This window comes from Coturnix japonica, chromosome 5, assembly GCF_054131305.1.
Source record: "Coturnix japonica strain WE chromosome 5, WE-NBRP24, whole genome shotgun sequence".
In the NCBI taxonomy this organism is placed as follows: domain Eukaryota; kingdom Metazoa; phylum Chordata; class Aves; order Galliformes; family Phasianidae; genus Coturnix; species Coturnix japonica.
In genome coordinates, this window is record NC_140667.1 from 37,152,653 (window position 1) to 37,165,889 (window position 13,237).

At 40.3% G+C, this 13,237-nt stretch overlaps 1 protein-coding gene across 20 annotated transcripts in view; it reads left to right on the forward strand.

The window, feature by feature from the left end:
- TTLL5 (tubulin tyrosine ligase like 5) overlaps nucleotides 1–13,237 on the forward strand; it is a 107,144-nt gene that overhangs the window by 25,778 nt on the left and 68,129 nt on the right. For all 20 annotated transcript variants that reach the window (XM_015865139.3, XM_032444624.2, XM_032444629.2 and 17 more), the window contains 10 exons: nucleotides 1,930–2,011; nucleotides 2,909–2,970; nucleotides 4,531–4,622; nucleotides 5,945–5,986; nucleotides 7,912–8,025; nucleotides 8,396–8,487; nucleotides 9,026–9,088; nucleotides 9,944–9,982; nucleotides 10,947–11,092; nucleotides 12,468–12,753. In XM_015865139.3, the coding sequence (XP_015720625.2) occupies nucleotides 1,930–2,011; nucleotides 2,909–2,970; nucleotides 4,531–4,622; nucleotides 5,945–5,986; nucleotides 7,912–8,025; nucleotides 8,396–8,487; nucleotides 9,026–9,088; nucleotides 9,944–9,982; nucleotides 10,947–11,092; nucleotides 12,468–12,753 (1,018 nt within the window). The remainder of the gene's footprint in view (nucleotides 1–1,929; nucleotides 2,012–2,908; nucleotides 2,971–4,530; nucleotides 4,623–5,944; nucleotides 5,987–7,911; nucleotides 8,026–8,395; nucleotides 8,488–9,025; nucleotides 9,089–9,943; nucleotides 9,983–10,946; nucleotides 11,093–12,467; nucleotides 12,754–13,237) is intronic.

Here is a 13,237-nt window from a genome sequence, read left to right on the forward strand (position 1 = left end):
TTCAGCGGTTGTGGAGTGGCTGTGGAGTCTTAACTAGGAGACTCTAAGGCATTGCATGTGACATTAGATAGTGTTTAGCAGTGAAATTAAGTCAGTGGCGTTGCCCTGAAGAGTCTACTGTCCTGATAAACAAGGCACTCACAAGGGAATGGAATGCCAGCAGCAGGACTGGCCAAGATCAAGAGGTATCCTATATGTATTTGTAATGGTAGGCTGAGAGAATGAGTAATTAGGATTTACTGGGGTGGGGAAAAAAGGGGGATTAAAAAGCAAGTGATTTGGAAGGGAGAAGAGTGTGAATGACAAAGACAGAGGAAACTAGATTACTAGCAAATGTCCTTTGAGGGACAGGGGGAGGGAATGGCCAGTAGTGAGAGAACTGTAAGTTAGTCAAAACAAAATGCTTTGCTTCCTGACTGGGGCTGAGAGGTTGCTGGCCAACAGCTGTCATAGGCCCACTCATTGCTTCCTCTGTTTTGGGCATGAACTGCCTGTCCACTGGAGCTTACTGCGCATTAGTAGTCACAGGTCTTCACTAAACCTGGGATTGTCTTTTGAAGTAATGTATTAAAAGCATCAGAGGTTTCTTTTGGACAAAATGCTTTGTTAATGTTTACTCCCATGATCCCAACCTCCTGCTTTTTCCTACAGTGCAGCCTTCCCAGTCTGGGGAACAAGAGAGCCAAATGTAGATTTGGCCTCATTTCCTTGGAATGAACCAACTCCTCAACTCTGCTGTTTTGCTTTCTACTCACTCTCTGGCTTCGGTGTCTAGAAATGCGAGCAGGCAACACTCTCAAATCCTACTGCCGTTTCGTCCCTTTCTAAGTCCCTCCCTGCAGCTCTTTATCTTCCTATCATAAGCTACTTGAGCTCTCATATAGATCTCCACTTAGGAAGGGCTTGTCAGGCAGTCCAGCTCCCTGGAGCCAGCATGAGCATCAGACAGGCAACAGAAGGCCAGGAGCAGAATTCAAGGGAAGCAGCATGGCAAATAAATTCCTTAGCTTCCACTTCAGGCTCTGGGGAACCAGCTGATTCCATGGAAATCCTTCTTCTCTGCCAATATACCTTGTTCTGTGGTGTTTTGAAAAAATGTGCATAAGTTGCACTCAGGGTCATTAAGTATATTTCTTAACGCTAGAAGAGAGTATTGCATTAATGCCAATTACTCATTTACAGTTGTCTTTGTGTGGTGTCCTTGCAACTCAGTCCAAACTAGAGAGATTTTGTGTATAGAACAAAACAGTAAAATCCACCTCAAAAAGGGAAGCTGATTCTGTTATGACCTTCACAGAGCAGAACACATCTAGCAGATATAATTCATTATGAAGGAGAGGGATGTCTTATAAGCTAATATTTCTACAGTGATTTACTAGAAAGTGGGTAACTGTCAAAGAGATAAAGAGCTGTGGGAGGCAATCCATGTTAGTGGAGCTGCAGAGGAGAACACCCTTTTGTACTTGTGAAGGTACTGCAGAGAAACATACAGGAAGAACTGGAAAGATGCTGATGCTTGAAAGATACAATTTTCTGTAGCTGATGGGGAAAAGTGAATGTGGAGGTGAAAAGTTTTGTTTCTGGGATCCAGTGGAAAAAGCAGAGTGGATTACTGTGCCTTGTATCAACTCTTTGTGAAAACAAATTCTTCATGAAGTGAAGTTTGTGGATGGCAGAGAGTTCATTTTTCTATGTAACATTTTCCTAAACTTATTTTCTGCTTCTCTCTTTTCTTTACAAAGTACATTTAATTTGAATTCTGAGCGAGAGAAACTTGCTACTTTTTAAATGTTGCTTATTCAGCCTTAGAGAATTAGCTGGATTTTACATAAATGTAGATAGAAATGACCTGATACAAACTAATGTTGAATTTTTCTAGATGTTTAAAGATGTTGTAATGTAAATTCACAATACTTGCTATGTTTTCAGAGCTGTATGGCTTTGATGTCCTTATTGATGATACTCTCAAGCCCTGGCTGTTGGAAGTGAACCTATCCCCATCACTGGCCTGGTAAGTGATTTCCAGGTTGAGGCAGGGACTGTTGCTGAAGGTGGTCAGCCTTGCAACTTGTCCTAGGACAGTGTGATTTCATGAGGTCTGTGATGTATTTGTTCCACTGCTATCAGCTGACGGAACAGTTATTCGCTTTTCCCTTTTCAGAAATAAACTTACTGCAGCAAAAGGTTCTGAAAGAACCCAGTTGGGATTCCATTTTCTTTTTATTTCTTTCTCCTCTGCAGTCCATCATCATTGTTAACGCTTCATAATCTCCCATCATAGAAGAAAAAAAAACTTAAAGTTCTCCAGACTATTGTGTGGGTTTTCAATCTGTTTGGCCAAGTAGATACTTTATGATTTTGGAGTCAAAGCAGAGTTCAGCCATTATGAGACTTGTGTATGTAGGTGAATTCTTGTATGCATATGCTGAGTGTATGCGTTATGAGACTGTGTATGCGTTATGAGACTGTGTATGCAGATGTATTCTTGGGTTTGCATTTTTGGTCTGGTATTCTTTTGCTGAAATCCATGGTATGAATGCAGTCTTGGCCCTTATTCTGACCTTTGTAGTCTAATGAAGCTTCCAGAGTACCCATGTATTTTATAGGTGCCACTGTATTTAATTTCCAGGCTTGTTGGCCTGTGCTCGTATCTACACAGTGGATTATTTTTACTGCTTAAACTCATGTCTCTTTGTTCAAGTTGTCACTATCTCTCACTCTGCTAGAAGTGGTTGATTTTTCTGCTCCTAATGTGTGAGCCCCCTCGATTTCCTTGCATGTTGATTACATCTGTGTGAAGGACCTAAGGCGAAGAAATTTTATCACAGTGGATCTTGTCTACTGATGTCTTTCTCTGATTGAATACCAGATAAATAATTCTGCTTGTTCTCTGTTGCATGGGGGGTAGCGATGCACCTTTGGACCTCAAGATCAAAGCAAGCATGCTTTCAGATATGTTCACCCTTGTAGGTGAGTGTGACAAAGAGCTTCTTGAATCTTTCCCTCATCTAAAAAATAATAAAAAGTATGTTGATGAGCTGCATGTTGGAAAACATGTTAGGTTATTAGATGACTATAATGGAGGAAAATCCTACTTAAGGAGAGCAGCTCCATTTAGTACCAGGAAGTTATAAGTGTACATTTCAGCTTTAGCATGTAAATAATCTGGTTGTTTGTGTTTAGGTGATGTTAAGAGTTTATACTTGGATATTTTAAGACACTGCTCTTTTTGTCCTAAGCAATTGGCTTTTGCTTAGTGCTCAGAATCAGTATATGTGTACTTTGAGGTTGAATGTATGAGTTCTGTTTATGCTCTGTGGAAATGGAGCCAAGGCTATGAACGCTGCATGACTTTTTAGTACACTGCACCTTTAGGCATTCATAGCACATCTTGGTTCAGTTGCTTAAGCAACCTACCTGTATTGCTAAAAGTGATAGAATTGTCACCAAGCAGACTGCTCAGCTGTTTGAGGGAGAGGAGCCTGTCTGATATTCAGCAGCCAAACTCACTGATTTAAGTAGTTGCTTTTGGAGTGAGTTTCTTTTTTTTCCCCCCAGAAATACAGTGTGCAGTGTGATGTGCAAAGACTGGAATTCTGCAATGCTAGGCATAAAAAAAGAAAAAGGCGTCCTTTTTGATCTTTAAGCAGTGACAAGAAGCTTATTTTCAACACAGCAGACTGCAAGGTTTTGCACTTGGGCTGGACGAATCCCAGACATCTATACAGACTGGAAGAAGCAGTCCTTGAGAGTAGCCCTACAGAGAAGGACCATCCTGATGGATGAGAAACATAACATGAGCCAGCAGTGTGCTCTTTCAGCTCAGAGAGCAAATGGTGTCCTGGGCTCCATCAGGAGTGACCAGCAGGGTTGGGGGTTGACTGTCCCTCTATACTCTGCCCTTGTGAGGCCCTGTCTGGAGTACTGTATACAGATCTGGAGCCCCCAATACAAGAAAGATGGAGAGTTGTTGGAGAGGGTCCAGAGGAGGGCCACTAAGATGATCAGAAGGCTGAGGCACCTCCCCTACCAAGACAGGCTGAGGAAGCTGGGTTTCTTCAGCTTGGGGAAGAGAAGGCTGTGGGGTTATGTACTTGCAGCCTTTCAGTACATAAAGAATGACTGTGAACATGAGGGGAGTCAACTCTTCGGAAGGGTAGATAACAGCAAGACAAGGGGAAGTAGTTTTATGTTGAAGGAGGGAAGATTTGGATTGGGTGTCAAGGGTAAGTTCTTTACTGTGAGAGTGTGTAAGGTGCTGCGCAGAGAGGTTGTAGATACCTCATCCCTGGAGGTGTTCAAGGCCAGGTTAGATGGTGCCCTGGGCAGCCTGGTCTAGTATTAAATGTGGAGGCTGGTGGCCCTGCCTGTGGCAGGGTGTTGGAGATTCATGATCCTTGAGGTCCCTTCCAACCCAGGCCATTTTGTGATTCTATGTATGTACAGAGTGAGATTATTAGCAGGAATGCTAGGTTTGTGTTTCAGAGCTTACCAGTCTATAAACTTTCACTGGTATCCTGATCCCCACAGGCTTTGTCTGTCAAGATCCAGGCCAGCATTCAAGCCGGACTGTTTATCATTCATCTGAATCTGTTAGGAGAAGTCCATACCAGAAGCTACAGGTAAGTGACTTCAGCGTGCCAGAGCTGAGGAAGGCAGCAGTAAAGTTATTCTCACTGAATTTGGCTCAAAGAAATTGAGGATAGAGACTACTGGGGAGCGTAGCAAAAGGACAATAGATAGTGGTTTTACTGTAAAAGAGGGTAGATTCAGATTAGACATTAAGACTAAATTCTTCAAGACGTGGGTGGTGAGGCACTGGCACAGGCTGCCCAGAGAAGCTGTGGATGCCCCATCCTTGGAGGTCTTCAAAGTCAGGCTAGATGAGGCTCTGGACAACATGATCTAGTGGAAGGTATCCCTGCTCCTAGAAGGAGTGTTGGAATTTGGTAATGTTTTAGGTGCCTTCCAACTCACACCATTTCAGTAGATGGGGTTATCTGGATTTCAGGTAGAACTACAGAAAAGCCTCAGGATGCAGCTGAGCTATGGCTGTGTAGCCATTTTCATTTTACTGTGAGCAACAAGCTTCCAGAATCCTAGAGCTTTGTGAATGTCTTCTAAGGCCTCCTTCTAGAGAAAAAGAGGTTTTGTGTTTGAAATTTAAAACTTCTTACGCATGTAATTGTAGAATTTCTCCTTTCCTTTGGATCCTTGGACTGAGACCTCATGGCTTTCTGTGATTGTCTGTTGCCTTACCATAGGAGCAAGAAGAGTCTAAGCTCCTATGACAAGTAGCTTTCCTTCAGTCATACTGCTGCCATCGAACAGGTCTTGATTGTAGACCTGTTGATAAATGAATCCTTAAGTAATACTGGGTACTTCTTGACATTCTGATCATGTTTCTGCATGTGTACCGGGATGTTAAGTAACATCTTGTTTCTCCACAGAATGAGGGGATATGAAAGTGAAATAGCTTCTGGAATGTCAGGATTTTTACTATTTTTTTTCTGTGTCCATTAACAGCTCTGCTTGGCAGCATCTGTTTCTTCTCAATAAATAGCTAATAAATAGTTTCTTCTAGGTAACTCTTATCTTACAAAAATATGAATTTTTATCTTGAGAGTTGAAACCATCCATTTGAAGATGGTTTTTTTTGTGTGTGTATGAGCTTTTGAAAATTACACATGTCCAGATGCGTTGTGAATGACTGTTGAGCATGTCTGAGTTTGGAGTAGTGCTGTATTCTGGATCAGGGGTAGGATGTTTTTGTGATGAATGTGAGCATGATTTGAAACGAAGTGGTAGAAGCTGCTAGCTGTTTCTCTGGACTTCTATTATACTTGTTTGCTTTAGGGCATTCACTGTACCTCTGCAACTCAGGCAGGGTTGATAATGTTTTGAACAAGTGGTTTTATTTTTGCCCTTTGTGTGTTTCTCACAGCGTCCTGTGTCTGCACAGTCCCAACCAATGAACAGCAGACTGGTAAGTACTGGACTTGATTCAACTTTCTTCACCAATGTAAAGAATGCTGTTTCAGACATTACCTTGTACAATAGTCTTGGCACCCTTCATGCAATCCATATGGACGAATCAGTGTTATTAATTCTAAGCACCTGGCTGTGTGGTGACTTGGTAGGCATTATTTTGCTGCTGGGCTTCATGGACTAGCACAGTAGTGATGATTCATTCTAATTTTCTGTGATTTCCCAGCAGGAAGAAAGGTAGCACAGATGGAATTGTCTTGAGATCCAAATTTGTTCCATGGGCTGCCATTTTAGGTCATTCAGTGTAAGTTTAGCTGAGGCTATGAGAAAAGATAAGACTGGTAGAAAAAAGTCTGAGTAATGAGGTTTCACAGAGAATGGGAAAGATCTTTATGCCAACTGCTGTCAGTGATTAGTATAATGAGAAGCACAATGTGGGAACCAGAGATGCTTGTAGAATTTGGAGATTAAATCAAAGTGGGTGGATTTATCTATACTTTTGAAGATAAGCTGTGGGTCAAAAGCAAAAATTTCATGTAGTTGGAGGCATTTCTGTGTTATAGCAGAGTCCTGCATTAAAGGAGGAAGAGGAAGTTAGTGAAGCAAAGTTGTAGAGCTGTTCTTTTTGTTTAGAGGAAAGTTTAGGAAGAGATGGCCTTAATTGGGAAGAGTATTAGTCTAGAGCATCAAACATGGTTGTGTACTGACGTTTTTATTTCTTCTACAAATGCTTTTGTTACCTACCCCTCTCATCTGGATTGTCTCATTCTCTCTTGTAGTATGTAGTCAGTTTCCCTTAGGATTAACAACGTATTTCAGGAAAAAATGGCAATGTCAATTTTCTCTGCCAGTCACTGCAGAGTATAACCCATTCTATTGCAGTGCTTGTTGCTGTTGTGGTTGTTTCATCTGTGAATTCTGTACAGCCATTTGCAATTTATAATGAAGTGAGACTGGTCCATGCATGTAAAAATGGTGTTGCTGAGCAGTATGAGTTACTCCATTGAGTTTTTCCCAGTTATGTTTCCCTCTTCTTTCTAAAATAAGAAAGCTCTCTAGTACATTCTTTGTTTGGTGTACTGCTAAGAGATACTTTGGATTTTATATAAAGGCATGAGACTTCTTGAGCTAAACTTGTAGGTTGTTTTTTTTTCATCCCCAGAAGCATTTCGTCTGAATTGGGCTTAAGAGAAGCTTAGAATGTACTCAAGAATGTGTTTAAAGATTTCAGTCTTGCTGGAATTTTAAGGTTATATAAGGGCTGCGCTGATAGTAATGCCTCCTGTTTTATGACATTGGCCCAAAACATCAGAAGCAGATGTTGGTGGTATGGCAGTAGAGGTTGAACCTGCGTGACAGGTGGCAGCAGAGGAGCAGTCTGACAAAATGATGTCTGACATAGACGTGCGGCTGAAGCAAAGATGAGGAACTGAGTTCTTCCCCAAGGAAAAAATGGCACCCATTGACATTTATCAATGCTTGTTGAAGATCTATAGGGACAGAATGTTCCTAATACCACTGATGTGTGAACCCCAGTGGTTTTTGGGAGACTATGAATATGAACTCTGGCTTTATTATTCTTTGCTCATGGATCTTTCTGGGCTCAGTGGCTGAGAGTGTGAATCCTGACTTTGGTGCTTTTGGGTATGTCTCATGCTTGCCCTGAACTGGCTAGGGGTGTAAATACTGGCAGTGAGCTCTGTATTATTCCGCTCTGCTGAAAACTAGGAATATGAATACTCACACATGGTGCCCACAAGGGTGTAGATTCTTTAAGGAGTGGACTGCAGGAGCTTCAGTTTTGGCCTAGTTCTGTAGATTGTGGCTTCTGCTGGAAATTAAGTCATAGGGTTTGAATGTAACTTAAATTAAGAAATTTGTGTGAGGAAGGGAAAGATTTGTATTTGCACTGTGTCTCTGCAGCGTACCCGTCCTCTTTCTGCCAGTGATGCTGAAATGAAAAACTCAATGTCCTCGGGGAGGGAAAAAGCAACAGGAAGGCAAGGAAGCTCTGTGCTGGGCCTCTCCATGGAAGAGGTAAGTAGGCTATTAAATATTGTTTACCTTGGCTTTCACACCACATGTGGGATAACTTGCTTAGCAAAGAGCAAGTAGACACGTATGAAAAGCATGACAGAAGTACAATTTTTTTGAAAGAGAAATGCTGAGTTTTACTGTTGGGGTCACTCCTTGCCCTCAACTGTGCCAAGCAGACGTGGTATACTCCTTTGGAATTTAAACACAAGATAAAATTGCCTAAGGATTTATGTCATACATACCCAGCTCACCCCAAGAGATGCAGTGATATCATTTTATGCTCTGAAGTCAAGGGATTTTTCTGGGGTTCTTTATCCATTGCTTCTATTTTGCCAGCTATATTTTTTTCTTTTTTGTTATTTATTCCAAGATAAAAGTTCTTCGTCGAGTGAAAGATGAGGATGAGCGGAGAGGAGGTTTCATCCGCATATTCCCTACCCCATTAACGTGGGACCTTTATGGGTAAGTCTGAAAATCCATTAGGATGGCTCAGTGTTACACCAGTGCTTTCTGTTGAGGAATATTCTGTGTTATGTACATGTAGTTTAATGTAGTCACCTATCAGAATTGCTGTTTATTACTAATTGCACTTCACAGAAGGCTGTTAAACGTTGTTTCATAGATGCTGATACTGCTTTTCTGTCAGAATAAACGTCTTCTCTTTAAGTAACTTATTGCTGCTATCTGCTTTTACATCCTACAGCTGCGTGTCCTGTGTACCTGTGTACTTTCTCATTGGGCCATAAACTATATAGGAGTGAGTGATACTACACTATGCTTTTTTCCTTTCCAGTGTACAATGCTTCTTCATGTCTCTTGCATCATCAGGAACTCCAGCTAAGGACTGGTAGCTCTCATTTCTTCTTTTTCTGTTGTAATACAACATATTGTCTCAATCAACTTCTTCTGGGATATTTTTTATAGATTACTTTTTTTTCTGTGTAACATCTTTTAGTGTGGTGAACTCTACCTTGAGATATCCTGTATTTTGTTTTTCTAGATCCTTTTTAGAGTACAAGACATCAATGAACTACATGCTGGCTACACGTCTGTTTCAGGACAGGTAGAATGATTTGGGGTTTGGGAGGGAGACAAAGGACACAAACAGCATGAAAAGTACTGATTGTTCACTTATCCAGTATAATAAACATCACTCTGTGATTTATAAAGGGTAGTAATAGTTGTACATCTCTTTTCTAGTGTGCTGGTTATTGCGGAGATTGCTCTTATTCTTATGTGTCTCAGTTCTAAATCCAAGGGTAAAAAGGACCAATGCATGAAAGGCATGGGAGTAGGAAAGAGATGAGTCTAGGCCTGTAAAACCTCTAAGCACATATGTTTCTTCATGAAGAGATTATAGGTGGTCCTTGTTTACCTTTTGTTTCAAATTTAAACTCGTATCAGAACTTTTCCTTATACAAACACTGGAAATTTACTCCAGAGGTTTAGTATTCCTCTCAACATACACAAGCATGATTTTGATGCCTCTTTCTCTGAGTTGTTGTTTGATTCATGCTGTTAGTTGAACTTCAGTTGAGAGATCTATGCACTTTTATTGTGTATTTAGCATCCATCCTCTTCCGCTGTTTTTCTTATGAGTTCTGCAGTAAAGTTACTACAGAAGAAAGGTAAGGCTGTGCTGTTAATTACACTTTGGTGTGTAATATCAGAGATGTTTCTAGAGATGTGTGGTAAGTAATGACATCTCCCATTTGAGATAGAAAGATGTAAGCGTTATTTTTAGAACATCTGCTCACAGTTCCTCTTTTAGAACATTTTATCCTGCTTTAAGATAGGATTAAGAAGAAATTCTATAAATTTGGTCTTTTCATTTTATATATAAAAGATTTTGGAGGCTTTTTAATGGAGTTGCTGATCAAGAACAAAAGGGTGATATTTGCTCTTTTTCCCTTTTTAGCGACAAGATGAAAGGAGACTTCACCACTGGAAAATCTGGGTAAATACTTATGAAATAATTTGAATTTTTAGAGTTTACTCTGAATTTAGATTGCCATACCTTTGCTTTCTAAGTCCTGGATCAGCACCTATTCTACCCCAAACCAATCAAAATATGGAAGAATTCTGTTGCTCCCACCTCTCATAACCAATTTCATTAAGTAAGTGTTGGGGAAGCAGTTTCCCAACATCAGAAGAGCTAATGTTTTTGTTGCATTGGACCTTAAGATTGTTCCTCTTAGGCTTGTTACTCTGGCACTGATGCTGTAATGTTGAACACAGCACGTGACAGATTCCATAGTATGCGGGAATTTCATATACCCATATATTTACTTTGCTAGTTCCACTAGATAAATGGAGCAATGGAAATTTTCTGTGGTTATTCACACATTATAAAGAGCATTTTGCTGGATCTTTCTGTGCTGGTAGAAAGTTAGCATGTTTGTTTTCTTTTAAGAAATCTGACCGAGATCCTTCTCCTTTGCTGAATTTGTAGGAAGACTGTCAATGTTCACCCAGATTATGTTAGTTAAAATTCTTGTCTCTGGTGTAACAATGAAGAAGAGGCTGTCTATGTAAAAGGTTTTGCAGACAGGCTTCACATCCTTGTGCTCTCTTCGAACTCCCCTCCATTGTTTTGTACTTGTACTGTTCAATCCAGTTTTCCTTACTAATTGTGCCTTGAACTGCTCTATAGTGGAGAGATGCTGCTGAGCTGTGAAAGCATGAAAGTAGATAAATGAGTCTGGGGCTTTTGAGAGCTAATGCTCTATGAACTACTTGAAAGATTTGCTATGAACTTTTGTAAGCTTTAAATGGAGCAAATCTGGACTGATAGTAATTGTTTTTGCCCTGTGTCAAGAAAACAGTTTCTTGAAGAAATTTAATCTGCCAAAAGTTCTTTGTACCATCAGAGAGAGAAATATAAAGAGCCTTTAAGTATGTCTCCCTATTTTGCCTTCCAGAGAAGATCTTAATGGGAGGCTGGATACGAGTCAGGAAGCTGTAGATTCTCATTCTCTCTTTTATGAGAGAAAGCTCATTTCTCTGGAGTTACGGAAGCGCCGGCGATGTCGTATCAGAGCTAGAGCAGCACAAGCAAGGTCATCAGGTATGCACAGCTAGAATGTTAGATGAATGTTAAGTCCTAAGCAAACACAAGTTTTTGTATTTGGAATCTGTCTGAATGGGGTTGGTTGCTTTAGCTATTGTAGTACTTAAGGGTATTGGGATTCAGGAGTTGACATTTTTATTTTGTGAATTATTATTAATTTTCACTTTATTATTCTTCTGGGCTTCCTGCCTTCTTAGTGTCAAGAAAAGGGTCAGGGTCATGAAACTGATCAGAGGGGTGTAGCAGATCTCCTGTGAAGAGAGGCTGTGAGAATTGCAGTTGTTCAGTCTACAGAAGAGAAGGCTCCAAGGAGATCTTATAGGGCCTTTCAAATTACTAAGGGGACCTGAAAGAAAGATGAGGAGAGACTCTTAACCACGATGTGTTGTGACAAGATGGGATAATGATTTTAAACTAAGAGAGGGTAGGTTTAGATTAAATACAATGATAAAATTCTATACCATTAGGGTGGTTAGAAATTGGAACAGGTTGATCAGAGGTTGTGGATGCCCCCTCCATGGAAGTGTTGGAGGTCAGATTGTTTTGGACTTGAAGCAACTTGATTTAGTTGCAGGCATCCCTGCCAAGTTGGAATTTTGGAACTAGATGGCCTTTTAAGTTCCTTTTCAGCTCCAACTGTTTTATAATTTTAAGAATTGTGTTCCCACTATTCATATCTCTACATATCTGGCTAAATGTAATCAGTATTTTCTTGAACATGAGCTTGTAGTTGCACTTTACGCTATGTGTGTGTCTCCATAGTCTTCTAGCTGTCCTGAGAAAGAGGAAAATTTGGGAGCTTTCAGGCTAGACTTGCTACACTTGAACTGCCTCTAAGCACTTGGAAAAAGAAAAATGTTTTTTATTCAAGCCAATGTGACAAAGACTTAAAAGGAATCAGGGGGAATGATCTTAATAAGTGACTGTTACTTAAGCCTTTGTCTAATTCTTTCTAGTAGCTACCTGATACACACAGCCTCTCCCATGACAGTCAGTTACATGATGACTTATGGAGCTATATTAAAATATGTCATCTTTACTGGCACATGGGAAGTTAAGATTTTTTAGCTTTGGTTTTTGTGAAACACAAAAATCCGGAAAGTGAACATACATGTGAGCTCAAGGCCTGCCAAAGAGTTGGGATGAAGCATAGGAAACTACCTATTTCTCGTTTTGTGAAGTTTAGATCTTTAGCTGTTTGATATGTAAATGGGAAGCCAGAAGGAATAATAAAGAGCAGCACCAGTTACCATGATGTTCTAAAATGATGTTTTCTCCTTCTGGTGGAAGAGTTCAGGAATAAACCTGAGCATATTTATAGTAGGGCAGTCTCCACAGCTTGGTCACAGAATAGATTATTTCTTCTCTACAGAGGCATCACAGCCAACAAAGCTGCCCCTCACAGACATAGAAGGTGAAGAGGAAGAGGAGGCAGCAGATGAAGATAAAGAACAAGATGGAACTCTTGGCTCTCCTTTGAACAGCCAGTTGAAAAGCGAGCCAAAGCTCTCCGACCTGGAGAAAACTGCTAGTAAGGAGAAATTGGCAGAAAAACTTGACAAGAAAACAGGAAATGGAAGAGAGCCATTTCTTGAAAAGACAGATGCAAAGTCTCAGTTTAACTTGCTGCAGATTCTTAAAAAAAATGGAAATCTAAGGTGAGAAATTTCTGTATATTGCTTTGAGTCCGGCTGTCAGCTAATATAAACATATTGAGAATATAGACTTACGTGCTCCACTATGGATGAGAGTGAGGAGGTTAGAGGAGAGTGTGGTTAAAGAGCCTGGACTTTTGTCTGTGAGCTGTCTTAGTTGACACAGAAGGCGGATGGTTGCAGAGACTGACGGTTCAGCTAAATGTCTGAACTGTAGTTTTCATTTCAATTTAATCTGATCATGTAAGTTATTCTTTTAGTCAACTTGGGATTCTAAAATGCTTTTGTCTTAATACAAGGTGTTTGTTATCGAATCTTAAAACGTGTCTTTTCATTCTCAGCATTTCCATATGAATTGCAGTTTTTGTATGTTAAGCTAATCAAGAAAGGTTGGGAAAGTGCACCTCAGTGCTACCTCTCCATAAAAATATAGTTTTCTCTTTGTTGTGCTTATATTTTGGATGATGAAATTTTTTATCCCTAACAG